Source organism: Chelonoidis abingdonii, chromosome 2 (genome assembly GCF_003597395.2).
Source record: "Chelonoidis abingdonii isolate Lonesome George chromosome 2, CheloAbing_2.0, whole genome shotgun sequence".
NCBI classification, from domain to species: domain Eukaryota; kingdom Metazoa; phylum Chordata; order Testudines; family Testudinidae; genus Chelonoidis; species Chelonoidis abingdonii.
This window is the reverse complement of record NC_133770.1, coordinates 227732428-227759456: the sequence shown is the minus strand read 5'-3', so window position 1 is coordinate 227759456 and position 27029 is coordinate 227732428. Positions and strand designations below refer to the sequence as shown.

General features: G+C 43.9%; 1 protein-coding gene across 1 annotated transcript in view; it reads right to left on the bottom strand.

The window, feature by feature from the left end:
* The window catches only part of SNTG1 (syntrophin gamma 1), a 275551-nt gene that overhangs the window by 203032 nt on the left and 45490 nt on the right, over window positions 1-27029 (bottom strand). Inside the window, exons 5-6 of the mRNA XM_075063014.1 lie at window positions 25330-25373; window positions 25181-25222 (exon numbers count right to left, since the gene is read on the bottom strand). Of these exons, the coding sequence (XP_074919115.1) occupies window positions 25181-25222; window positions 25330-25373 (86 nt within the window). The remainder of the gene's footprint in view (window positions 1-25180; window positions 25223-25329; window positions 25374-27029) is intronic.

The following is a 27029-nucleotide window of genomic DNA, read 5'->3' as shown; positions in this document are numbered from 1 at the left end:
AGAGAGGATCTGGGAGTTTGTGACTTTACTAATCCTCCTAAGAAATCTGTTTTACAGGCCCCTTTAACCATAGTAAGTTTCTGGATCCCAAGAAATCACCTTGTCATGATTAACACCTTTGTGATCTGACAAACATTAAGCATGATCAGAAGCATGAAATACAACTATGATAAGAACATCTAACGAACCCTAGTGATTAAGCAAATTAAACTGAATAGGCAATTCAAAGAAACAGTACTTTCTGATATTGAATCACTAATTGAACTAATTATGGCTGCAAGAGATGAACTATTATTATCGCAGGGACACATTATTGCGAATGAGATGACAAACGTCAAGACTTCGATGCCTGTGGTCATTGATGCCTTAGTATTGATAAAGATAAGATTTTAACCACATCAGCCTGTGGAAAATATAGCCCTGTCATAATAGATAGCTAATGGTTTAATGTTTTCACTCTGTAAAGGGTTAACAAGAGAACCAAACACCTGAATCAGAGAACTCAGAAATAACGGATGATTTCAAAAGCATCAGGGGAGGGGAATGTTGACTCGATTCTTTGTTTCATGGCTATGAGTAGTTATGTTCTTCTCAATTCTAAATACTTTAGTTCAAAGTTGCGTAAGTCGACATAAAGTAGCAAAACAATAGGTTAATTTGGTTTTTGTAATATTACAATGTAGTGTAGTTGCTGGAATTTTAAATGATCATCTGTTTTGAGAATAAATACTGTTTATTCATATTTTCTTTTAAAGTAAATAGCCCTTGTGTATGTGATCAACTTAATAAATGGCAGAGTATTAATTTTTTTGTCCATTTTTTCTTTCTTTTATATAATGAAAGTTGTTTTTTATTAAAAAAACTTGTTGAAATTTGCTCTTTTTCGTAGTTATGGCAAGAGGGAATAGGAATAACTCATTCTGTGACCAGGGAATTACTGTTCCTCTCTCACGGGAAAAGACTCGGGAGCGGGGGATAACAGAAGAGGAAGGTAAAATTAGCCTACATCATCGGTTTTTGTTGTTCAAGGGATTGAAGCAGGGGAAATTCTCCTAGTATACCCAGCGGTTGGAAAAATCTCGACGGAGGAATTAAAGAGCAGGAAGGGAACAATGGTTTATTTCTACACTATGTTTTAAAGAAACCAAGGATTGGTTCTGGGTTCCCAGAGAAGGTTAGGGGAGACCCGAAGTGAGCAACACTGAAATTCTTGCTGGTGCAGCCTATCAAATCTGATGCATGTAATTACAGCTTAGCAGGGTATCAGTGCTAGCTTGCTCAGGTAATATGAAGCTGAAGGTTCAAACGACATGAGTAGAAAGCTAAAGACATTGGTTGCGTCAAGTCGGTATGGAGATAAGAAGCGTCAGACAAGCATCAGTGAGGTAATATATTTTCGTTATTCCTCTGCTAGGGGCCTTTTAGCAAGAGAATGGGTTGGTTTTAAAAGGTATGCCAAGGAGGAAATTTTTATTCTGCTGCTTGGTGCTTGCAGTTGTAAGCGAAAGAGCCACTTACAGGTTGACAATTAAGTGGTCTTCTTGTTAAACAATAATAATCTCCAACTTGAAATACAAGTACACCAGCAACCCAGCAAACACACACAGGTAAATAAACTGGTTTGACTTGTTAATTTGCATGTCAAAGGTTAGCTAGAAGAGAAGTTAAACAAAAGGAGTTGCTAGGCAGACTCCAGGAGACAACAGAGAGCCAGCAGTTCAGACAATAACCACCAGAGGGCACCCCAACACAAAAAAACAGGAACCATGACTACCAAAGATGCCCTGAAAAAGGAACGAGCACTGCAACAAGCCAAGAGACAGACAAAAGACTCAGAGTCAAACATTCCCTCCCCTGAGCTTTGAAAAGTCCAGTTTCCTGATTGGTCCTCTGGTCAGGTGTTTGGTTCTCTTTGTTAACTCTTTACAGGAAAGAAACATTAACCCTTATCTATCTATTTATGACACCCTCCTCATATCCTCCTCCCCCATTTCATTTGGGAAAGGTATGATCTCCCTGTCCTAAATCTTTTATGATGTTTCTGTGGAGTGTTAAATCACTGATCCATTTTACCTCAGAGATGCCTACATTCAATGACGGATGGAGTAATGTCTGAATGTATTTTATAAAATTTTTGGATTCTTGAGGAAGAAAGGTACTGTGCACATGTTTTATTCTATAATAACTCTCTCTCTTTCTCAGATAGTGATAATGCAGAAGTAATATAATAGGACTTGTAATACTTTCAGTGATTTGGACAAGGAAAATTTTATATTAGATTTTTATTTATGTAAATATTTGTACAAGAACAAATGTAGGTAAGAGAGACAAGAGTAGGTAAGAGAGATAATTTTTACTCAACGTGTCTGTAGAAGCTTGCAGTACATTAATGCACTATATTGAGAGTAATTATGGAAAAGGGGGTTAAATTCAGAACAACATATTGCAATGAGTCCAAAAGCGTGCATAGCGTTTTCCAACACACACCAACCTGCTGTTATTTATGGAAATTGTCATTTAGGTATTTGCTTTCTGGTGTCTACATGATGAGGACTGTTGTTGTCTTCTGTACTGATGTTTTTGTTGACTCAGTCAGGGCACATAAAGTAATACAGGACAGTAGTTTACTAGATGACATTTTTCAGTGTCTTGGGGGCAGTGTTTTTTCATTGAAATCTTCTCTATCTAGCCTATTTCCATAGGGTATTATCTCAAATATTTATCAGAGAAAAACAGTTACAATACGAAAAGGAAATGGTCAGAGTAACTGCTGCAGGACCCTGTACCAGAAGTTTTACAAAATCTGCATCATTAGTAAATATTAAATGAGAGGCGCATCCTGTTTCTACTACCATTTCATCTACTATCCATGAATCTTTTACTACTGTGTCCAGTTCCATTGGGCCCTTCCTTGCAAAACAAACACTTCATGGAGAACAGAAAGTGCTACCTTTTAAACTTTTATAAGAAACACCAGCGCTACCAAGGTTAGACTGGAAGAAGAGTACACACTTGGAAAATAGGTACTAAGAGACCAGTGTTGACATACTGATATCAATACACCAGTACCATACTATACCATACTAGTGGTTGAGAAGTATGGGGTGGGCGTTCTGGAAATCTCCATGTATCTGTCTGGAACAGTCCAACACTGGATACTATTGAAAAATACATAAGGTCCATTCTCCTTTCCTCTTCCTCCTCCACCGAACAAACTGTCAAAAGACAAAGACCCATTGTAGAAAAAAAAAAGACCTAAAGAACTTTCAGGTGTAAGACAAGCACTAAGCACTCCCTCCCTGTGCCCTTCTGAATTAATTGTGGCCCATTTACTAACAATCACCATGCAGAAGTATAATATGCCACCGTTTCCCTTTTCTTTGTTAGACGAACAACAGTCATATCTCAGATACTGCTGTGTGGTGAATATTTGTAAATGTTGACTTTTTGCTGGTGACCAGTGTACATGTAAATTGCTTCATGTAGATATGGTTTTCAAGGAATCATTAAAAGATTTTTCCCCTTCCCACACTTGTTTTGATTTCAATCTGCAAAATGCTTTTATACTTTGATTTGTTCTTCTTTCTGTTCACTGAAGGTGGTGCCAAATGGTGATAATGCTTGTTGTGTGCGTGTGTCCAGTTCCAATGGGTTATTATGGTGGGTTTATTAAAAGTTAACAAGATGGAGGTGGCTGTGTATTTTGAAATATAAGCCACACATTTGCAGTTTTAGGGTAACTGAGGTTTGGTGCTCTCTACGCATATTCTTATTTTTACTTGTATGGCACTATAGTTATGCATAGCACTTTACAAAGCAAATTAAATGGAGTCTCTAGCCCAAAGTCAAATCAAATACACTCTGTATTTACAAAGTGATATCTTGCAAAAATGTTTTGGAAAAACTACTCATGTTGATTTCTTAGGGGAACAAAAGGAAACTGTTGAGTAAAATAGTACGTCAATGTAAACCAGGTCAACAAGAAAAGTGGTCTACACTTGTAGTGTAGATAAAGTAGGCTATACTACAAAAACAACCAACCAATCAGTGATCAGTCTGCTCAAGAGACGCTCAGAAATAAAGGGGAACAGTAATAAAGTAATGAAGTTGTACATCAAAATGGGGCAGGAGGGCAATGACAAAACTTACTGAATAATACAGTATGCTACCTGCTCACATCAGGCTTCACTCCAGCTCCTGCTCTCTGATCCTCACTTTTGTGAGCATTAAATGCAAACAATCATTTTAATCCTTGAAGATATTTTCCAAGCTAATCAATGAAGAAACAAATTTTATTAGAAATGTATGTGTCATTGCTCCTGTTTCACTCAATCCAATTGATGATGAAGAAATTTCTTATAGTAAAGATTGTTAACTGGACTGCCAAATAGTGAAATAGATGGATTCTCAGTAACACAACTCTTGTGTAACTACAAATATTTTGAGGAGAGAATAAAAATATAAAGTACGAAAACATGTAATGCTGATTAATGTATTTTAACTCTACAGAATCAATGAGAGCAGTGAATGAATATCAGACTTTACCTGAGGCTGGCACAAGTTGAGTTAAAACTACAATTTACACACCACAGGTCGATTTGGATTTTAAAAAAAGATTCAAAGACACACACACAAGATTACAGCTTCAGAATGAATGATCCCAGTATGAATGATTGTCTAAAAACGAGTTATACAACATAGGATAACATGGCAAATTATTTACAACTGTTTGTTTGTATCCTTGCCAGTCTATGTACATTCATTTCTGATAATTACTGAAACATTTAACAGATTATCATTAATTTCAAATACCATGCATTAAATACATTGTAAATATATAGGTCATGCCAATAAGTTGAGGTGGTTGCAGTGCAGAAAAGAGGACCTGAGGGGGGGGAGGAGTTATGTGGCTACTTATGAATACGTATCTTTTGGAGTATAACTTTGAAATTTAATTTCCAATTATAAATTTGTGGTTTATTAATGTTTTGATTACAGAATACCACTATACAAGAGGTCTTAGAATTCATGTCTAATTTTATCAAATCAGGGAAAAGGATAATATATCATTACATGATATAAACTATTCAATATAGCATAGAGATCAACACTATAATAGTGAAAGACTGTTACTCTGCACTTGAAATAGTGTTGCCATCACTATGGTCATATAATACACAAATAATAATAGGTGACTTTCAGAGACCTTTTCCATTAGATGCTGCGACAGACCCAGACCAGTGGGGTACAGGAGTCTGGTCCTATTGGCATCCCAGGGGTGGGTGGGCAAAGCCTGCCCACTTCTAAAAGACCTCCCCCCAGCCTAACGGGAGGATCCACAGGTCTAGAACACCAAGTAATTCCGGGAGACAACTAATGAAAAAAGCAGGAGCGGGAGTGAAGTCATAGGGCTAAACGAAGGGAACCTGATGGGGACACCGAGCAGAGAACCCCAGACAACGCCCACTGCTCCTCGAAGGCGTCAAGGGAGCCAGTGGACGCCGCCCAGAGGAACTCCGCTCGGATGCGTGAACGGACAGAGGAGCGGAAATAGGCCCCACAGTCGCAAGAAATCCCATCAGCCAACCTCCTCTCCCTGGTGCTGTAGATGCTTAGTTTGGCCAGGGCCAAGAGGAGGATTTTGAGAGGAGATCCCGCGACTTTGTGGGGCCACGGGGGGAGTGCCCGGTAGAATAAAAAGTGAGGGGAAAAGTGCACCAGAAACGCAAAGAAAGATATTCAGGAGGAGCCGGAACAGGGTGCAACTGGCGCACTCAAGTAATGTGCACCAAGGTCCCATTCTCGCCACAGAAGGGGCAGGTGTTGGGACAGGGTGAACCATGCCAAGTACACGCCGTTGCTCAATGGCCCATGAAGGAACGCCAAACTGAACATCCCAGCGGGCCGCGGGACCGGGCAGAGTACAGCCCTGGCCCACCGGGGCTTCTACACCTCGAGAGGTGGCAGGAGGTCCCCGCCATTGGTATCGGGGCGGGACGCGAGGGTGAGGTAGTGAGGGTGTGGAAGCACGAGTGTGTACAGATGTTTCCGTGGCGCAGTCTGAACAGAACCGGCTGCACATCGTGCAGCCGGCTTGCCAGAGAAAGAGTGAGGGGGCCGATTGGTCCAACGGGGCAGGGCCCTAATAAAATGTCCATGGGGCCCGGGTTGGATCGGTGGGCGGGCCGTGCCCTCTCGTAGACCCGGTCGAGGTAAGCCTGAGCAGCAGGCAGCAGCGGCCTCACCCTCCTGAGTATGTGCCAGGGAGTACGCAGTCTGGAGAGAGCCCCATGCGCTCGGGCGAGCGTCAGGAGGATCCAGCCAATCTCGACCCTGGTGGACCTCCCGCCAAAGACTACCTCCGGCCGCACCGTTGGGGCACTCCGACCCACCTGCACACGAGAAGCTGGGGATTGTGTAGCAGGGGTCCGCCAGAGGTCGGTCCCCAGGGTGGCCGCCACGGACCTGGTCACGGAAAGGAGCTTCACGAGTCCGGAGGAGGTCTTGGTAGAAGACCGAGCAGCCCGGAAGGAGGCCCGACGATACACAGTCCTGCAAGCCTCCACCCGCGCCAAGTCGCGCCCGGTTCTGGCACCACGAGGACACATCGTCAGCGTACGCCTGACGGAACCAGCCGCAGCTCCAGCTCCCGAAGCACAACCCGTTCAACTCTCGCGGAGGATGACAGAAGAAGGGCTCGATCGCCAGGGCGTACACTGACCTGAGAGGAGGGACCCCTGCACGCACTCCCCAGCCGAAAGTCTGACCGCTCAGTCAGGTCAGTTGAGCCATGACCAGACACCTCCGCACAGAAGCGTACAGCACCTTGGAGAAAACCACCAAAACGGGGTCCAAGCCGACACGCTCGCAGAGTCACCCAGGAGATACTCCGTGATCCATTCCTGTCGAACGCCCTTCTCCTGAATCCAGGACAAGAGGGCGAACGACAGACCATCCGCTACACCCTAATTCCAGAAGGTCCTGGACGCAGAAACAAGTTATCAAAGAAGTGCGGCCGGGACGGTGTAGGTCTGGTCTGGGATGGACCACGTCGCACAGCACGGACCCTAGACGCCGAATGGCTTTGCCAAGATTGTTGGGTATCCGTGCTGGGAGCGAGATGGGACGCACAATTCTGTAAGTCGCGGAGGTCCCCCTCTTTGGCAATAAGGCGAGCATGGCTCGCCTGCATGAGAGAGGAGGACCCACTCTGCAAGAAAAGACTCGGCCCAGACGGTGACCAGGTCTGGGCCGAGAACGTCCCAGAACACGCGGTAGAACTCCACGGTCAGCCCGTCCATGCCGGAGATTTATTGGTGGGCATGCGAATGCGACGGAGGGCTTCCGAGAACTCGGCCAGAGTGAGAGGCAGCTCTAGCCGGTCCCGGTCGCCCGTGTGCCGACCGTCGGGAGCCCGTCCCAGAGTACTCTGCAAGCGTTAGGATCGGTCGGATCCGGGGAGAAAAGGGCCGCGTAGAAGCCCTGGCCCTCCCGCACATCTCCGCCGGGTCCGTGAGGGGGGTGCCGTCCTCCGCCAGGAGGCAGGTGACGTGTTTCTTCTTGCCCCCCTCCTTTTCTCCAGGGCGTAGAAGAAGCGGGAGCCGCGGTCCATCTCCCGAAGGAGGCGGATGCGGGATCGAACAAAAGCACCCCGGGCCCGATGGTCCTCGAGGGCTCGGAGCTCCTCCCGCTTCTCCCGGCACGCTCCGCAGAGGGATGGATCCTCGGGGCTGGCGGCCAGACGCCTCTCCAGCTCCAAGACCTCCCGCTCCAGCTGCTCTATGGCCGCATCCCTCCGCCGGCTGGCGCCCCGGGTGTAGTCACGGCAGAAGAGCCGGGCGCGCACCTTCCCCAGATCCCACCACCGCCGCGCCGAGGAAAAGGGCGCCCTCTGCCCTCGCCAGGCCAGCCAGAACTCCCGGAAGGACGCCACGAAGCCCGCATCCTCCAGCAAACTATTATTAAAGTGCCAATAGGCCGGCCCCGGCCTCTCCGCGCAGAGAGAGGCTGTCACGGTGGCAAGATGGTGATCCGAAAAGGGGGCCGGCCGAACGCCGGAGGAGTGGGCCCGTAAAAGGTGGAAACGTGACAGATAAATGCGGTCCAGCCGGGAGTGGTGTCTTCCATAGACTGTTTCACACAACCACCATGTGATGCTTCACTCACACGTCACACAAGAGAGAGCCACAGCATCACCCAGTCTAACACACGAAACCACTCTTTCCCCAGCCTTAAACATGCTTGCTGTCCTTTATACACAACACAACGCTCATGCACTGATTACTCACTGGCCCCCATAGATGGACAGCACTTTACATGATGTCTACAGAAAAGGAACCAAATCTAAGTTTGTCATTAAGAACAAAATATTTTGAGAGCAAAGCATCAGTTCCACACTGGATATAGGCTGAGACTTGGCAATGCCAGGTGGGAGAATGTCTGTAAAATCCCTCCTCAACCATCTCCACAGCATTGAAATGAACCAGATGGTAGGTGAAAATCCAGAGAATCTGCTGGCTTTTTGGTGCTGAAGCACTGTAATGATTTATAGTCTAATCTATTCCCATACGTTCTATCTTCCCACTCTTTGATTCTTCTCGTTTCTACCTACCATTCACCCTGACATCTAGAGTAGTAATTTCGCAGGGTTACTATTCATCTCCTCTCCCTGGGATATTATTTATAGTTCCCTCAGAACGACCAATATTATTATTCCTCTCTTCTGGTAAAAGCTCTGAACAAATCTGCACAAGGCCTGCCTTTTCCCTGTGTGGGGTGCTAAAGCAGTTCTTGTCCTTATTTTTCTTACTGTCTTGAGATGTTGGGATCAGTCATGGTTTGCTCAGAGAGGTGATCATGTCACTCTGTGTATTGGTTCCAGTCCTCATCTCTGTGGTCGGCGGCGTGGGGTAACAATTTGCCTTCTCGCAAGGGTACATTGAGAAGAAGAACAATCTGAATTGTGGAATATCTACAGGGGTGATGTATTTTATGGATAGTTATACGTTGTGAAAGCAAGCCTACTTGGAGCCCAAATTGGTTGAGGTTCGTTTATAAGTATTTAATCAATCAAAGCTCAATTTATGTCTCCAGGTGTTTGAGTTTTCCTGAGTAGGTGGAAACTGAATTAAAACCTCCACCCAGTGTGGCGTTTGCCAGGTTGCTGGTGGTTATACGAATGATGAGACATATAGCTGTGTCAGGAGGATAATGGTTTCATTTTTTAAAAAATGCTCTGGCTATTATTTCTTGGTTCACGTACAAGGTCTTGAATGAAGAACTGTGCACAGTGCAGGACTGCCCTGCTTTAATGTTTAGGGGGGAACACAATCTAATAGCTACTTATTGTTCTTGTTAATTCAATGCAATTTTCTGTTGGCTATCTCTAGTAATAGCTTGGAGGTATTAGATTTTTTTTACAAAATGTTGCAGGTCAATTTCACGTGTTACATGCACACAAACAACAATATTTTCCATCACTAATAATCAAACTTTACAGATTATAGAAGGCAACTAAGAAAAATGCTCTGCCGATAGGCTTATTAGGTTGATTTGAGGCTATTACTTTGTATATTTTGTATGGCTTGAGGGTAGAAAGAGAAGAATTGGACTTTAATGGTATTATAGCTTTAATTTTTTTGATATTTATATGTATTGCCATTAAATTAATCTGTACCTCTTCCCTTAATTTCCCACATATATGAAACATTTAAATTGATTAAAAAATTGGGAAAATAAATGGCTTAATACTGAATCAATTTATCTAATCTGTTTAAATTTATATTAAAGATGGTGCTGGCTAATGTCATCATTTTTTTCTGGTTTATTATTTATGAAAGTGGGCATCGTACAGTTGATTTTTAGAACATAAATTAAGCCCCCAGCTCGAGCATAAGTGTGTGGTACTAAAACACATCCCCGGTTTTTAAAAACTTTTGAGCAATGGATGTGGTAACACAGACAGGACATAGGGACAAGAGATAAATAAGAACTATATGACACAGAGGCTGAACTGCAGTTCTATCCCATTGGACATTGGTCCTCTGTTGTCGCTTCGCGGGATAAGAAGAAGACGGGGCTTTGGCTGTGGGGCTTCAATTCTCTGTTACTAGTATTTTCATACCAATGCTGTTTGCTGGCCACTTTGATGGGGATGCTGGGGGCGGTGCGGATCCTGCTTACTAATATTTATGAATCACCAATTATCCCTTTGACACAGATAAAACGTCATTGCAATAGAGTGACTGGGTTTCAAATTTTACTATTATCGGACAGTGGGGAAAGGAGGAAGAAAGATATGTCTTTGTTTCCATCGCTCACTCTCGCTTACCCATCCACTAGTTTCCCAAAACTGGTGTCTTCTTCAGGTAGCATTTTTTTATTGCTCGTGCGTAGCAACCTTACTTTCCTGGCCAATATGCACTTACTAAATAAATATAACAACTATATATAAGGCCATTTGACACCCAGAGTAGGAATGTGGTTTTGTAAGTTCTCTACACTTGGCACTCACATTGTGTGGACTCGTTCTTGAGGTTTTTATCGAGAAATTGTCATTTTACGAATATTCTTCTCACAAGATTGTTTGCATAGATTGTATGAGGCATATAGCGCGCAACCTCACATCTACCTAGTTGATATTGTTTGCTATCCAGTAGAGAGTATGATCTCACTTGGATTCCATTGTTCTAAGGCCGTGATGTTAACCTCCTCATTGCCTCTCTCCAGTTCAATATGGCGTGAGTCAAACTTATTATTGATGTGTCCAGAGCGATTCCAGTATTAATATCATCCACTATGGGTACGTGCATACAGATTTTTGGCACTCTCTGGTCTCGAGTGCTATATTTGCATCTCTCCAAATGAATATAATATGAACGGCTGGGTTAAGGTTGTAGCTATATTGCGAGGATAGGAAGTGTTTAGGGCTTGGCAGCATGCGTATACCCTTTTATGGGTTAAAATTATTAGTTTTTTGTCCCCATGGGTGAACATAAGGACACAGTAACTAATACGTTATCCACATGTTCGTCTATTCGTACCCGAAGCCTCGTCTTCTCTATAAAATCAGCTATTGTGCTGTGTTCTAACCTTTCCATTGTCACTGTGACATGTTGAGTGCTAGATAGAATTACAAATCCGATGCCAATTATTCTCGAGGCTCCAGAGTGATCCTGGCTATTACAGCTGGAAAGCCTAACTTCAGTACCAGGCAAAATTAGTTTACTATTGGTAAAAGAAAAGAATAATTGAAAAATAGAATGACACTATTGTGTTGTGGACGAGTCAGATAGGATTTGTAAACGGAAATTCAGGCCTCACCAATCCATAGCATTCTGGGTCTGTGGAGGGGGAAGACACAGGAAGCCCTTCACCCATCCCTCAACATGTTCTAGTAGTCACCGAGTCCAGGCCAACCAAGGAACAGAACATTCAGGAAAAACCATGGAGGGATCAGAGATCTTCAAGGATGGTGTATGGAGCACTACTGATATTGTTTTGCAGCATGAGCCTTATAGATGAAAACTCCTGTTTCCCCTGGCACCACTATGTGTTATCCTGAGGATAACAGAAGGCCAGCAAGGAGCAAGGATGCTCCAAGAATCTGGTTATCAACCTGTTCTTTATGCTGTATGCTGTTGTACCATAAATCGATGCACCAGAGCGAGTATACTGTAGTATCATTGGAAGTGTCCTACTGGGTGGAAGATAATTAAGCCAGCCTTCCCCGAAACCTTCTGAAAAGGATTGGAGGTACCTAATTGAAGTTTCTCTAGAGATCTCAGTGGGCAGGATTCGACAGGCCATCCTATGTTGCCCTCTGCATGCTGAGGCAGCCATTGGAGCGATACCACTCGCCTTCTCTTTTGGTTCAGATTAAGCATAAAATAATAAGAGATGTTTACCCCTTGTGAAGGTCAGGCCAGGATGGCTGCGGTGGACTGTTCTTATGGATCCAGGCCCAAGTGGAGAGCGGATCCCACTAACTGCTAAAGACCCCTACTCGCCCAGCTAAGAGGCAGCTGGTTGGATGGTGAGCAGGAGGGGGAGAGGGCGAAGGCGGGAACAGATGGAGCAGGGGCAGGCTTCATGCCACACCTCCGGTGTCCCCACAAACACAGTCCAGACCCCCACAACAGGAGCACAGTTTGAAAATTACTCTGGTCTTAAGTCCCCCCTCCATAGTGGTCTTCAGAGTCTCTGAGTGCTACCCCAGCAGCAAGTGGTCCTCTTTTTCTCCTCCTCAGTGCTCCAGCAACTCCCCAGCAGCAAACACACCAGCTCCAGGTGGTAGTCTGGTGGCCAGGCAGGAGGAACCCCGCTCAGATGGTGGTGATGGTGGTAATGTCCACAGCAGCAATAGCTTGGGCTGGGGTCTCTCATTCCCCTCCTCTGGGGAGCAGCTAGTAGACCCCCCCTCCCAAGGGGCTGTAGCTGGAGTAACAGCAGCAACTGAGGGGGAGTTCAGCAGCCAGCTAGCAACTGGGTAGCAGAGAAGGGGTGGTGGTGGTGGTGTCTGATCCAGCCAAGGGAGCAGCTGGAGCAGTAACAGCAAGGGACCAGGGTCCAGCAGCTGCAGGAACATCCCCCTGCTTTCCTCCATCTTCCAGGCCAGAGTACAGCAGGAGTGATCTACTAGTCCCAGATTAAGTAGATCCCTTTTCCCTGAGTAAGATAACAGGGGTAGTTCCAGAACAAGCAGGAACTTACTGGAACCAATTAAGGCAGGCAGGCTAATTAAGACACCTGGAGCCAATTGACAAGAAATTGCTAGAATCAATTAGAGCAGGCTGGCTAATCGGGGCACCTGAATTTAAAAAGGACCTCACTTCAGTTTGTAGCATGCAAGCAAGGAGCTGGGAGCAAGAGTCACTAGGAGTGGGAAGGCATATTGCTGGAGGATTGAGGAGTACAAGCATTCTCAGACAGCAAGAGAAAGGTCCTGTTATGAGGATAAAGAAGGTGTTGGGAGTAGGCCATGGGGAAGTAGCCCAGGGAGTTGTTGCTGTCATGCAGCTGTTACAAGAGACCCTTTAGACAGCTGCAAACCACAGGGCCCTGGGCTGGAACCCGGAGTAGAGGGTGGGCCCTGGTTCCCCCGAAATCTCCCAACTCCTGATCAGACACAGGAGGAGTTGATCCAGACTGTGGGGAAGATCACTGAGGTAAGCAAACCTGCCAATAAGCACAGGACCCACCAAGGTAGTGGAGGAACTTTGTCACAATGCTCTCAAAATACTTTACAAACAATACTGAATGAAGCCTCACAACAGTATTATCTCCACTTTGCAGACCATAAAACGAAAACAGAAAGGAAATAGGATATGGCTAAGGCCAAACACTCAACAAGTCAAAGCTGGGAATGGAATCCAGATCTCTGAACCCCCAGTTCTGTGCCTTAACCACTACATGACAACTGTTCTCCAAATAACAGTTCTGGAAATGGTTATCGATACAGAGAAGAATTACATTTTGTTTATTTAAACAGCAAACACTAACTCACTTTTTTAAGAAACAAAAACCAAAAATTGATAAGAACTTTCAAACTATGGGCTTAGCTTCAAAACCTGTATTTGCTACTTTGTAACCAACAACACACAAAATAAGAATTATTCTAACAATAGACAACAATTGCCCAGCAACCTTGGAACCACAACAGGCTATGAAGTCAAAACACCTACACTGACACGTGGGACTCTTTTTAATTGATACAGTACTTGGCACAATGGCAGCAGAAGCTAGTGTGTCTGAACATGGTCTTGTCTAGATTTGCATTAGATGTACAAGCACATTGAATTTTCCTAGCACCTTCCAAATCTCTCCCTTGAATAATAATAGTTTGCACTTTCATCCAGTCTCAGATCTTTACAGACTTTAATTATGGATCATAACATCTCCATGAAGTAAGGTAATATGACTCCCTTTTTCATGTGGAAAACAAAGAGGGGTTGAATGACTAATCCAAAGTGAGAGAGACAAGTGGCAGTCAGGATTAGGACTCCAGAGGCTTGAATCCTAGGTCCTTGCCCTAACTGCCTACATTATGGTCTCCTTTCATTCAAGACATCTAGATGTCTTGTGGAGCAGTGATGTATATAGAGTGACAATTTTAAACAATTAACATAGCAATGTTTTAATCTTCACATACATTACAAAACAGGTTCAAGATGCATGTCATGGATCCCGTATGTGCCATTTGTGCTAGTGGTGTAATGGCACTGACTGCACTCCAGCCCTGAACAATAGAGTAAAGATAATAGCAAACATTATAACACACGCTATAGGACTGGCAGTGGTGAGACGGGGGAAAGAGACCAATGTCTAAGAAGATTTGTTTTTGCATACTGGTCAAATTGGTTTAGAAGGATTTGCTAACTGAATTTTTAACAAAGATAAAAAAAGAGGATGAGGGCAAAGTGTAAAAATAAATGCACATACACACCCTATTCACATGACTGGAGATCAGTGTGCAAATGTGTAATTGTGCGTGCAAAATATCCATGTGTACAGATTTGCATTCATGTGGGTTTTTTTGTTTGTTTGGTTTGGTTTTTTGGCAAGTGGATGTTGACCATCTCTTTTTACGTGCGTGGTCAGATTTTTTAATTATCCATGTATCATTGAAATCTCTCCAACAATCATTCCTGTGGTGCCTAGGCACTAAAATAGCACATCCAACTGTAGTACTAATTGCAGCATATCACTGCCATCCCCCCTAGCAGTTACACAGAACTCTCTTTATTCTGGGCAGGAACTGAACTTTTCCTTCCCAACACATAACATTAATATAAAAAAAAAAGAAAAAAAAGAGGAAATTCTCTCTTATATGGTATATTTTATTATCATTTTTCTGCCTTTTTGGCATATTAAGCAGAGATTTCATCTCACAATAAAAAGCTTCAGAAAATACAAAAAGCAACATCCTAAACAAAATAGTTTTATGTAGCTGTCACTTATCCTTAAGCACATCTGGTGCATTCAGTATTTGCACATTCTCTTTTATGTATACTGTTCTGATCAAATCTGGCATGAATGATGATCATCTTAATGTTCACATAAAAAGTCTGTCTGGAGTCAACTAAGGGTATGAGGCAATTCCCCACCCCCGAACTTCGGCATAAATGCCAATATTATGGTACTGTACAAATGAGACTAGAGCTGACCGAAAACATCAGATAGAAAATTGAAATTATGATATAATTAGGTCATTTGAGGGATTCAGATGGGTATCTGCAAATGAAAAAAAATCATGTAGACAGTTGTGTAACTTATTTTAGAACTTGTCGATATGGGGAGTTAGTGTGTGGCAAACCAGGTTGGGAAACTACCGTGCACAGCATGCTGTGCACTAATGTCCTATATGATCACTGTTACAAGCAGCTCAGGACTTTCACTGTGTTGTAGCAATGTCCACATGGTGAGTTTGTGCACGGCAAATTGGTGTGCTGTAGATTCACGCCCTAGCTTGCTGTGCACTAGCTCGCAGTGTAGACAACCCCCTAGAATATACTAATAACTTACAGTTCCAATATAGTTTAGATTCTGGCATGTCCAAATTCCACCTTGAATTCTGGATAAGAGGGGAAATGAAAAATTGAATCTAAACAAAATTCTGCTCACTTGCTTACCTCAAAATGGGACTTTAAAGGATGTTTGTTGTATTTCAATGCAAGCCAGTTCCAGCTGTAATTTCCAATAGTGAATAAAGTATGTGAGGAGGAACAATAAGCCATTTGTCTCTCCTAGGGGAAAAAACCCTCCTAAATTATGACCAAATCCCTAGAGAAGACAAACACCTGGAGACTCCCATTAACTTCTATGAGAATTACTAGATGCTCAGCATCAAACAGGATTTGACGCTTAGAAAGTCAAAGCAAAGCACACACAATCTAATATAAGGTAAACTCATTGGGGAAGGAACCATCTTTTTGTTCTAGGTTTGAACAGCACCTAGCACAACGGGGTCCTGATCCGCGACTGGGGCTCATTGGCACTATGCTAATACAAATATAAAAAGTATGTCAAAAGTATCAAAGGAAAGAAATGGGTTTGTTAGAAAGCAGAACAATGGCTGTTTATGGAAACAAATGAATTGTCTTAATCCATTTCCTGCATAGCCACATCACAGAAACAACCATTGCTGTTGGCACTAATTAATATCTTTTATTTATAGTGTCAACACAGAGGACAAGACTTAAGGGTCCAATCTTGTTATTGCCGAAGTCAAGAAGAGTCTTGCTGTGGACTTTAGTGATCCATGTTGTCCCATCTAGATTCCTCCTTCCACATGAAACGGGCTCAGTTAGTCCCATGCCACTGCAAATCCAACCTACCTCCTGCAAAACAGATCCAGCAGAGGACTCTCTGCAATGTATGCGGTGTAGCTGGCACTAACCACTTCAGGACCGTATCAAGTATCAGAGGGGTAGCCATGTTAGTTTGGATCTGTAAAAGCAGCACAGAATCCTGTGGCACCTTATAGACTAACAGACGTTCTGGAGCATGAGCTTTCGTGGGTGAATATCCACTTTGTCAGATGCATTCACGACCATATGTCACTACTATCTGATGGTTCCGGGGAGGAGTGCAGGACAGAACCCCTTCTTCCCAAATCTGTCTTGACTAGTGGGGATTGGGTGAGTAGGCCAGGCTAGAGGCATGCTAGGATGGCTGTTTACAGTGCTGGATGCCAATGCTACATTTGCGTTATTCTCAAAGGAAAACTGTCTGCAGCTATCTTGGATGGAGGATCCAGAACTCCATTCATGGCTCCCAACCGTGCCTGCTGCTGCTGTAGTGGTGCAGTATGGAGCACTTAAAAGGACAAGCACATGCACCACCAGTGTTCCAGCTGGTAGTGTGTTAGACGAAAGAGACATCCAGCCAGTAGCTACTCTAAAAGTTAGGCACCTGTGATTCTAACAGCCCCTTTATGCAAGCTGGCAAAGGGCACACCCAAGAAAGTATTGTCAGAATATTTAGCCAAACAGTGTCTTATAAGATATTGCATAAAAACTGGTGACCTATTCATCTTCAATATCATTGTGTGATGTGTATGAGGAGTTATGTATGAGTGCTGATAATATGTTCTTAAAATCATGGTGGAGGCATCTGATGAACAAGTTTGTCATAGACAAAGAAAATTTGTTCTGCCTGCTTGCCTGTGTCTCCATTGTAAATTGAGTAAGGTGATTCCAGAGACAAAGTTTATTTGCATCTGCGGTCTGGTCTACACTAGAGAATTAGGACAGTTTAACTATGTCGGATGGAGTGCGGAAAAATCCACACTCCTGAGCAGTATAGTTAAGCTAACCTAAGTCCCCGTGTAAACAGTGCTAGGCTGATAGAAGAATTTGTCTGTCAACCTAGTTACAACCTCTCAGAGAGGTAGATTAATTATACAAATGGGTGAATCCCTCCTGTCAGTGTAGGTGGTGGCTACACTGAAGCGCCACAATGGCACAGCTGCAGCAGACCTGTCTATACAGGGCCGGTGCTACCATTTAGGCGGACTAGGTGGCTGCCTCGGGTGCCAAGATTTGGCGGTGCCAAAAAACGGCCCCCCCCCAATTTTTTTTAAGTGTTTGAGCGGCCGCTGCCCTGAGAGGGAGAGGGAGTCTGAGCTGCCGCTGGCAGCCCAGCGGTTCCCCAGGTCAGCGCGCGGCAGCTGGCAGCCCAGGGGTCCCCTGGGTCAGCGTGCTGCTGCCAGCAGCCGGCAGACCAGGTGTTTCCCTGGGTCAGCGCACAGCCCAGGGGTTCCCCTGGGTCAGCGTGCTGCTGCCAGCAGCCCAGGGGTTCCCCTGGGTCAGCGCGCAGCCGGCAGCCCAGGGGTTCCCCTGGGTCAGCGCATCGCTGGCTGCCCGGGGGTTCCACTGCGCAGTCACCACTTCGCTTCTCCCGCCTCCCAGGCTTGCAGCGCCAATCAGCTGTTTGCCGCCACAAGCCTGGGAGGAGAATTAAAGCAGGACAGCATGCTCAGAGAGGACGGAGCAGAGGTGAGCTAGGGTGGGGAGGTACGGCAGGGCTCCCCAGCCAGGTAGTGGGGAGCTGCCACGGGGAACGGAGAGCTGCCACGGATGGGGGTGGGGAGCTGCTGCAGGGCTGGGGGGGCGCAAGGTGGAAGTTTCACCTAGGGAGTGAAACTTCCTTGCACCAGCCCTCTGTCTATAGTGTTTTAAGTGTAGATAAGCTTTCAGCCCACAGGAAAAGCTAACTGAGAGGAGAGTGAGGAAGACAGGATGGCATCCACTTCCAGGAGCATAAGCACCAGGGGAAAAAAAAATATTATCTGGGGATACACTTCAAACACATACATTTCAAAGATTTACTGGACTATAATAAGGAAGAAAGAGAACCCCTGAGTTATCCATCATGTAGGGCACAAATGTGACCCGCAGTCTTGGAATCTATGAACAAGTGGGTCCCTCAACTATGTCGGTTGAGGATGTGGAGAACTGACTGTAGATGAGAAATTACCCAATGCAAGGATTGTAATCTGTTAAATTTTAGACACTAGAAAGCAGTTTTTATTTAGTTTTTATTCATCGCCATTTCTGTTTCTCTTATCTCTGCTCAGTATCACTTAAATATCTGTTCTTTATTAAAAAAGTCATGCTCAGTTTTACTGTAAACTGTCTCACTGCTCTGTATCAAGATAAATAATGTATCCTCAGCTGGGGTAACAGGCTAGTGCATGTGTACTGTCTCTTTGGAGACAGTGGACTTAATTTCTGTGAGGGTGCAGTGAGAGGGACTGGATCATTACAGGGAACTATGGAACCGGGGTTCACTGAACACTCACTGGTAGAGTGTTGAGGAGTTTGCAGGTGAGCTGGACATATTGGCATGAGAAGGAGCTGACACACAGTTTAAGCTCCAGCAAAGCTTTCTCTTGCTAAGGCATAGGGGTTACACAGTGGCTGCCGGTTCTTGGCACCCTGAGAGAGTGTCACAGCACCCTAGATGGTTGCCAATGTTGATGACCACTAATTTCAGCCCTGAAAGGGTCCAGACTTAGCAAATTGATAGAGGAGTGGATGGGAAAAGGAGTAGTCAGGAGGTCAAGGGTAGAAAGATCGCCATGATCTTAGAAACCTATTACAATGCATCAGGTGCTTCTGCAACTGTAGAGGCAAACTGAAGAGATGATGTAGGGAATCTCTGTGAGGGGTTCTGCATACAGATTTCCTTCCTATAAGTCTCCTCCCATGCTGATATGGACCAATGCTAGGAGGAGCAGGCTCCTAAGGGTATATTCATCACAGTGCAGAGGACATGCCAAAGATTCCAGGCACCCCACTTAAACCAAAAGGACTTTGCTAAAGTTGTACATACTTAACCCCCACAACCGGATATATTTTACCCTCAAAGATCATTATGACTGAACCATCCTCTCACACATATCTTAGGCATCAATATTCATCGGCACCCCACCTGAACCCCTCACAGCACCCCCAGGAGGTAAGAAAGTGCTATTATCTTCATTTAACAGATGGAAAGCTGATGGCACACAGAAACTTAGACCCAGATTTTTTTAAAGTGTTTACACTTACAATGGCTAGCTAAATTAGGAGCCCAAAACTCATTTTTAACAGAGATTTAGTCAGTTAGATATTGCAAGGCCATGTCCTACATCGAAACTCCTTCCAAAATCTGGACCTAAGTAACTTGCTCAAGATCCCACAGGAAGTGTGTGGCAAAGCAGGGAATTGAACCCGGGTCTACCAAGTCATAGGCTTGTAGTCTAACCACTGGACAGTCCTACCTCTCTCCTCTACTGTTGATCCCTCCAGGCTTGGGCTATGGCATATTGGTCGGGCAGCATGAACTTTGCACCACTTCATGCTGTACCAGTTCTGTTGCTCAACAGAAGACCTGTGTCTGCGAGGCTCTGAGACCAAATACATTTATTAAGAAAGTCTGAAAAGATGTGTACCTACTATATAAGGCAGCACTCACTTGGTTAAACTGTTTAATAAGAATGTTCATGTAAAATCATTTTTTTATTTGCCTAGTACAGTTGTCAGTAAAGCACAGTGACAATTTATCATTGATGTAACACAATAAAAGAACGTAACAAGGACGACCATGCTGAGTCAGACCACAAGTCCATCTAGCCCAGTACCCTGTCTTCTGAAAGTGGCCAGTGCCAAGTGCTTCAGAGGGAATGAACGGAGCAGATAATCATCATGTGAATCATCTCCTGTTGCCTTGTGATGCACTAATTATGTCACAGGCTTATTCACTGCTGAAATATGTAGATGAGACCCTTGTTTAAAACATATCAGCATCCTGCAAAAAGATTTGTTAGGCCTGAAATATTTCATGAATAAAAAGAGGGAAGGAGAAATGACATCAAGGAAAACATGTAGAATGTTGTTTGCTGTCATTTACACATATTTGAATCTTTAAGTTTGGCTTCACTTGGAAGCATTACAGAATAATCATCATATTGGTTTAGTTAAAAAAAAAAAGTATTTTACAGGATACTAAGACACAGAAATCAAGACTGCCGTATTGTCCCACCGTTAGCTTGTGGCCGGGTCTTACACTGCTGCACAGGAAGTTAGAGAGCAGCAAGTCCTCAGTTCCACCAAACTTGTATAGTGTAGGCCTACTCACATCACCTCTATTGCTGTGACTGGGCTCGAGGGGGCACAACAGTGGTTAAGGTTCCATTACTACTTTTCCTCATGAGCAAGTGGGTAGGGAGTGGACAGAGCAACGGCTCCACTCCCTCTATTCCCCAGCCAGCAGAGCTGGTGGGATCGAAGTGGGGAACATTGTGCACTCTGCAAAGAGCTGTAGTACCTCCTTCCCCATTGCAAAAGAGGAATGTGGGAGCAATTTTGCCTCCAAGCTGCGTCTAAGGCAAAATGACTCCTTTGGCAGTGCAGCTTATGCACTGTCTGGCCTGGTCTACACTACGCGTTTAAATCGATTTAAAGAGCGTTAAATCGATTTAACGCTGTACCCATCCACACTACAACGCCCTTTATATCGATATAAAGGGCTCTTTAAATCGATTTCTGTACTCCACCCCGACGAGAGGAGTAGCGCTAAATATTCGATATTAACATTCGGATTAATAGGTTAGTGTGGATGGAAATCGACGTTATTGGGGCCTCCGGAGCGGTATCCAAGAAGTGCAACACTGACCTGCTCTGGACAGCAATCTGAACTCAGATGCAGCGGGCAGGTAAACAGAGAAAGCCCACAGAACTTTTGAATTACATTTTCCTGTTTTGGCCACGCATGGTGCAGCTCTGATCAGCACGGGTGGTGCAATGCAGTCTCAAACTCCAATAAGTACTCCAGATGCATGGACCGTACGGAGATACAAAGATCTGGATCGCTGTGATGGGAGACAAATTGTTGTATCAGAGCTCCGTTACAGACCACGAAATGCCAAAGCGTTTGAAAAAAAATCTCCAGGATTATCACAGCGCTGCGTGAACAGCGTAACCGGGAAGCCAAGACTCAAATGGACGCTCATGGAGGGTGGAGGGGGTAACTGAGGACTCCAGCTATCCCACAGTCCACAGCAGTCTCTGAAAAAGTATTTTGCATTCTTGGCTGAGCTCCCAAGTCTGTAGGTTCAAACACAGTTGTCTGGCGTGGTTCAGGGAATAGCTTCTCAGGTTCCCCCCCCCCACCACACCACTCGTGAAAGAAAAGGGAAAGAAATCATTTCTTGACTTTTTCAATGTCACCCTATGTGTACTGATGCTGCTGGTAGATACGCGATGCTGCAGCAGTGAAGAGCAGTATCCGACTCCTTTCCCCCTTCCCCGGTGGTAGACGGTACATATATGACTGATATCCGTCATCGCCATCAGCCCGTGAGTGCTCCTGGCTGGCCTCAGGTGAGGGGCTGGCCAGGGGCGCCTGGGTAAAAATGGGAATGACTCCCAGTTACTACCCAGTAGATGGTACAGAATGGCTTGGTAACACGTCTTCATCATAGCAAACTGGGCTGGCTTTCATCAGCCCCTCCCTTTTCTGTGTAAAGAAAATATTCCGTACTGGCCTGGACTGTCAAATAGCCCGGGAGGCTTTGCCTAAGTGCTCCCCCCTCACTTTTATCTCACTACAAAGTCTCTGTTCTTATCCTGCATTTTTACAACTTCATGACACAAATGGGGGCGGGGGGGACACTGTGCCAGGTAGCCAGTGAAGGTTCGGGGGAGGAGGGAAGCAACAGGTGGGGTTGTTGCAGGGGCACCCCTGGTGAATACTGACACGGAGCAGCAGTGTGCTCTGATACACTTGGTCTCTAATACACTTGCCCCTTATCTAGCAGGACTGGACTCTAATTTTTAGAGAACAATAAGGGATGGATTGACTCAGTCCCAAGTGAGTCAATCCCAATTTTGCTTGCAAATTGAGCCCCGCCGCATTTCAGCCAGGGGTCACTCATGATAGCAGCGGACAGTACAGGAGGAGGAGAGATAACCGTCATCTCTTATTGCACGTTTTCTCCGCAGTAGACGGTACAGAACGACGGTAACCATCTTCTGCTATCATTGCAAAAGCAAGTGAATGCTGCTTGTGTAGCGCTGGGTATCGCCTCTCTCTCGTTCAGCATCCAGTAACACATTAAGGTGCCCGGGAAAAAAAAAAGCTGAACGGGCTCCCATGGTTGCCGTGCTACATGGGGTCTGCCAGGGCAATCCAGGGAAAACAGGCGACCGAAAGGATTGTCAGACTGATGTTTTCCCGGAGGAGGAAGGAATGCTGACGACATTTTACCCAGAACCTCCGCGACAATAATGATTCAACCCAGAATTCCAAGAGGCGGGGAAGACTGCGGGGAACTATGGGATAGCTACGGAAAAGCTACCCACAAATGCAACACTTTCAGGAAATCGAAGTTAGGCCTTGGACCATGGACGCGACAAGACGCACAACGCTGAATTACTGTGCCTAGTGTGGCCGCATGAAATCGAATTTATAATATCAGTTTTATAAAACCGATTTTAGCTAATTCGATATTATCCCGTAGTGTAGACGTGGCCTCTGTTGCTCAGGGCTATCCCTAAATGCACCGTGTAGCATGCAACACATGCCAGAACAGTAATAATAAAAACAGACTTAGAACACTGACGAAGGTCTCCACAGCTCACTACCAGCTATTGGTTACATTTTGTTTCTAACATAATACTATTTCAGAACACTAAAGCCCCACTAGAGACCACCATATTAGATTCATTTGTTAAACTCTAGGAAGCTATGAACTCAGGTTCTCCCCCCACATTAATATCTATCGCACTGCTCCTGCATAGTCTAGGCTGTCAATGGGCACAGAGTCTGGGGATCTTTTTTCTTTTGTTTTAACATTATCTTATGGTTCTCAACCTAGGTTTATTTACAGTCTATTGCTATGGATATGATTATTTGCATGGAAGACTCTTTTATGGTTCTTTCATTTGTATATGCTATCAAAGTAGTAAAAAGTTTGCAAACAGACATACAAAACAATCTCTGAACACCACTGGAAATGCTCAGATATCAGTTATTTGTTTACAAGCTATATTTACACACTTTCCAGGAAAGAAATACTGTGAAGGCCAAACATATAGGTTTATTAAAAAAAAAAAATAAAGATAAAGATCCATCTCGGATAGTGTAGTTAGGTTAACAGGAGCCAACACAGCTTAACTTTCATTTTATATACTATCTACATACCATCAGCTATATTTTAAACTGCAGCTCTACCCGGATCATAGTCTGAGAACAGAAATGACTGGCAGCACACCACCACAGTTTTGAATGTTTCTTTGCGTGCGGATGTGTGCATGTTCTCACCTTTACTATTTCCTTGTTTTCCATTCCTGAAATTCCAGTAAGTCTTTTAAATCCTATTGAGGGATTTACCATATTCATTTAAATGAGGATTACAGAAAAGCATATGAAAAGATGAAAATCTGATCACTATTGGAAGGCCGAAGATTGAAAATATCATAAACAAGGGCCTATGTACACAAAAGCTCTTAGGACTAAGCCTTTCTTAGAGGAAGCTGCATACTGAAGGATAGTGAATCATTTCCATCCCAAATCCAAGCACAAATAGTGAATGGACACTCTGACAAGTGCCATTAGTACAATGGTTTAATCTTTCACACTGCACTAATCTGTTTCATCAGAACTTCATCTCAATTTGTCTGTTACCATGCTGTCTGTGTTTCAATGGCAAATCTTTAACAGTCTACCATACAACACAATGCAATAGTTTTCAAACATAACAGGCTGTTAAGTGAGTACAGATCTTCTTTGCAGAGGTGCTGGAAGAATTTGTACAGTGGGGGTGCTGAGAGCCATCGAACCAAACTGTAAACCCTGTATATTATGGAAATGACTTCAAGTCTAGGGGTGCGGGAGCATCCCCAGCACTCCTAGTTCCAGCACTTATGCTTCTTTGTATTTGTGATAGAGACTAAACTTCTGTACATATCCTTATGAGAAAAACTTTGCCTATAAATTCCCTGCATCTAAATTTGATTTAGGGATACTCTTTTATAATCTCTTCTCATTCCTGGTTATTTATCTCCCCTCTGCAATACATATATCCCCATTCTAAAAGGACTTAGAGGAGCCAAACTCCTATACACGAGGTCAAAGGGGACTGGCAAATAGTTTAGGAGCCAGAATATAGGAGATTTTATAAGGCAGTCTTGCTATGAGAGAGGACATTGTAGATCTCTCAAATACACACTATGATTGCTTTTTCTCCTTAATGTCTTGCTTTTCCCCAAAGCTATTGGTTTAACAGAAGGACAGATTCTTTGAAAGCTGACATCCATAGGAGGAAAGACAGAAGAATGATCTTCCTTGCAATATTTCCCACCAATCTGGAGTGATTGACAAAGCTTTTCAAACTAAAACAAAAAGCTAAAAAGCAACAGTACTGCTGAAGATTAATAGAGATGGCGAGACAGAGCAAGCTTGGAATAAGTTCATGCAGACTTCCAATAAAGAATCCAACTCTAGGAGGACTGATTTGAGGGCAGTAAACAAAATCTATAGAGAAGGAATTGTATTAAAGGCAGGGCTATTTGGCAACCTAGGAGGCATAGTCATATCTGTATAGAAAGAGTAATGATGAACAACGCAGTGATGGTGCACCAAATGTCAATGTACATAAAACCCCCAATGATTAAGAAAATGAATACAAGCTCACCACTTCTTCATGCTTGCATTTTCTTACATTAATCCCATTAATCTGTTAAGGGGAAAGAAAGATCAGATTGACTCTGTATATCATAAATACAGATTGCAGTTTACTTTTCTGGAAAAAAAATCTAAATAAACATTAACCGTTTTACATACCTGTAGAATTGCGTCTCCTATAAAGAGCAAACCTGAGAGTTCAGCTGTAAACAACAGAGAGCATATTTTGTCACTTAGATACTTTGTCCAATACAGCATATTGAATAGACACACACACACACTTTATCAATTTATCTAGTGTATATGCCCATCTTGGGTCAGCTCTGAAAATGTAAAACGAATAATGAAAACTAAAAAAACAACTTTAAAATATACCCATACATGGTTTGGATTCAGATTTCTTACTGCACCAATATTTCTAACTACAAATACCAATTATTGATTTTACCAAAAAGTGGAGAGGGGGAGAGAAGATCGTCTACACAATCTTATCAAGAGATTCCCAGCAGACCATCTCTTGATCTCCAACCTCCCTTAGAGTCTGAGTGTTTCGCTGAATCTGGTCATTGGTCCCTCAATGACTGGAAAAGATGGACTTTGCAATGCAGAAGATTAACATATCCAAGCTCTGAGGAACCATGAAGGGAAAGACCAATCCTGAATCAAGAAGCACTTATAGGAATCACTTTCAAACACTTTACTTTCCCTTTGCATATAATCGAGCATACTCCAGGTCTTGCACTTCTACTTATCTCAGCTGCATCTGTGTATTGGGAGAGGAGGGCCTTCAGGTAAGGTGGACCCAAACCACTTAACGCTTTTTAGTAGTGTGTATGCAGGGCTCAGAGACTGCTTCATTCCTTCCATAATTATTACTGTTTTTTAAACCTTAGCTCCTGAATAAACAAACCCACACAAGGAGAGAGAACAAAATCACCAAATATGTGTATTTTTAATTCTAATGCCACAGAGTATGAACTAAGTATGTATTAGAATGCACAGGATTATTTTTTTTAAAATCCCAAAACAGAGTTGGACTGGGCTAGCTCAGTGGGGGGAGGGATAGCTCAGCAGTCTGCATATTGTCTTGCTAAACCCAGCATTGTGAGGTCAGTCCTTGAGGGGACCATTGAGGGATCTGGGGCAAAAATCTGCCTGGCGATTGGTCCTGCTTTGAGGAGCTGGTTGGACTAGATGACCTCCTGAGGTCCCTTCCAGCCCTGATATTCTATTATTCTAAATAGTGCTGTCAACATTATTCATTTAAATAATGATATTCCACTGCATGTTTGCAGAATTGATCACCAGGTTGGACATAGCATAGAAAGGCTTAAAACAAGTTGCCAAGAGCAAGATCCTGGCTTCACTGAAGATAACAGCTCAACTCTCATTGATTTCAATTGAACAGGGAGGTTCCCGTCAGTTTTTCTGCTTCAGGGTCTGAGCCTACTGTTTCTCATACATGAACTTCACATATGTGAATTGAACTCAAAGGGTGGATGTTCAGAATTCCTGAAGAGTCAGGACCCTTTGATGATCCCAAATTGGACACCTGTGTGAAAGTAATTACATACATTAAGAAGCTTCCTGGGTTTTGTTCTCTTTTCCGCCTCTGGGTTTAGTTTATAGATCTGAGTGATTGTAACCCAAGTACAAACACCTGGGAACTAGTTTGTGTTATCAAGGACCACTAATGACCGCAGCAGCTGGCAGGTTAGCCCATTAAGGCAACAGGACAGAATTATAAAGGGGATAAAGGAAAGAACACAGCCAGTAAGGAGGTAGGACATGGCACAAGCCAGTTACTGCCTAGGATTTGAGAGTGATATTATAAATGCTGACAATCTCTGGGATGTCTC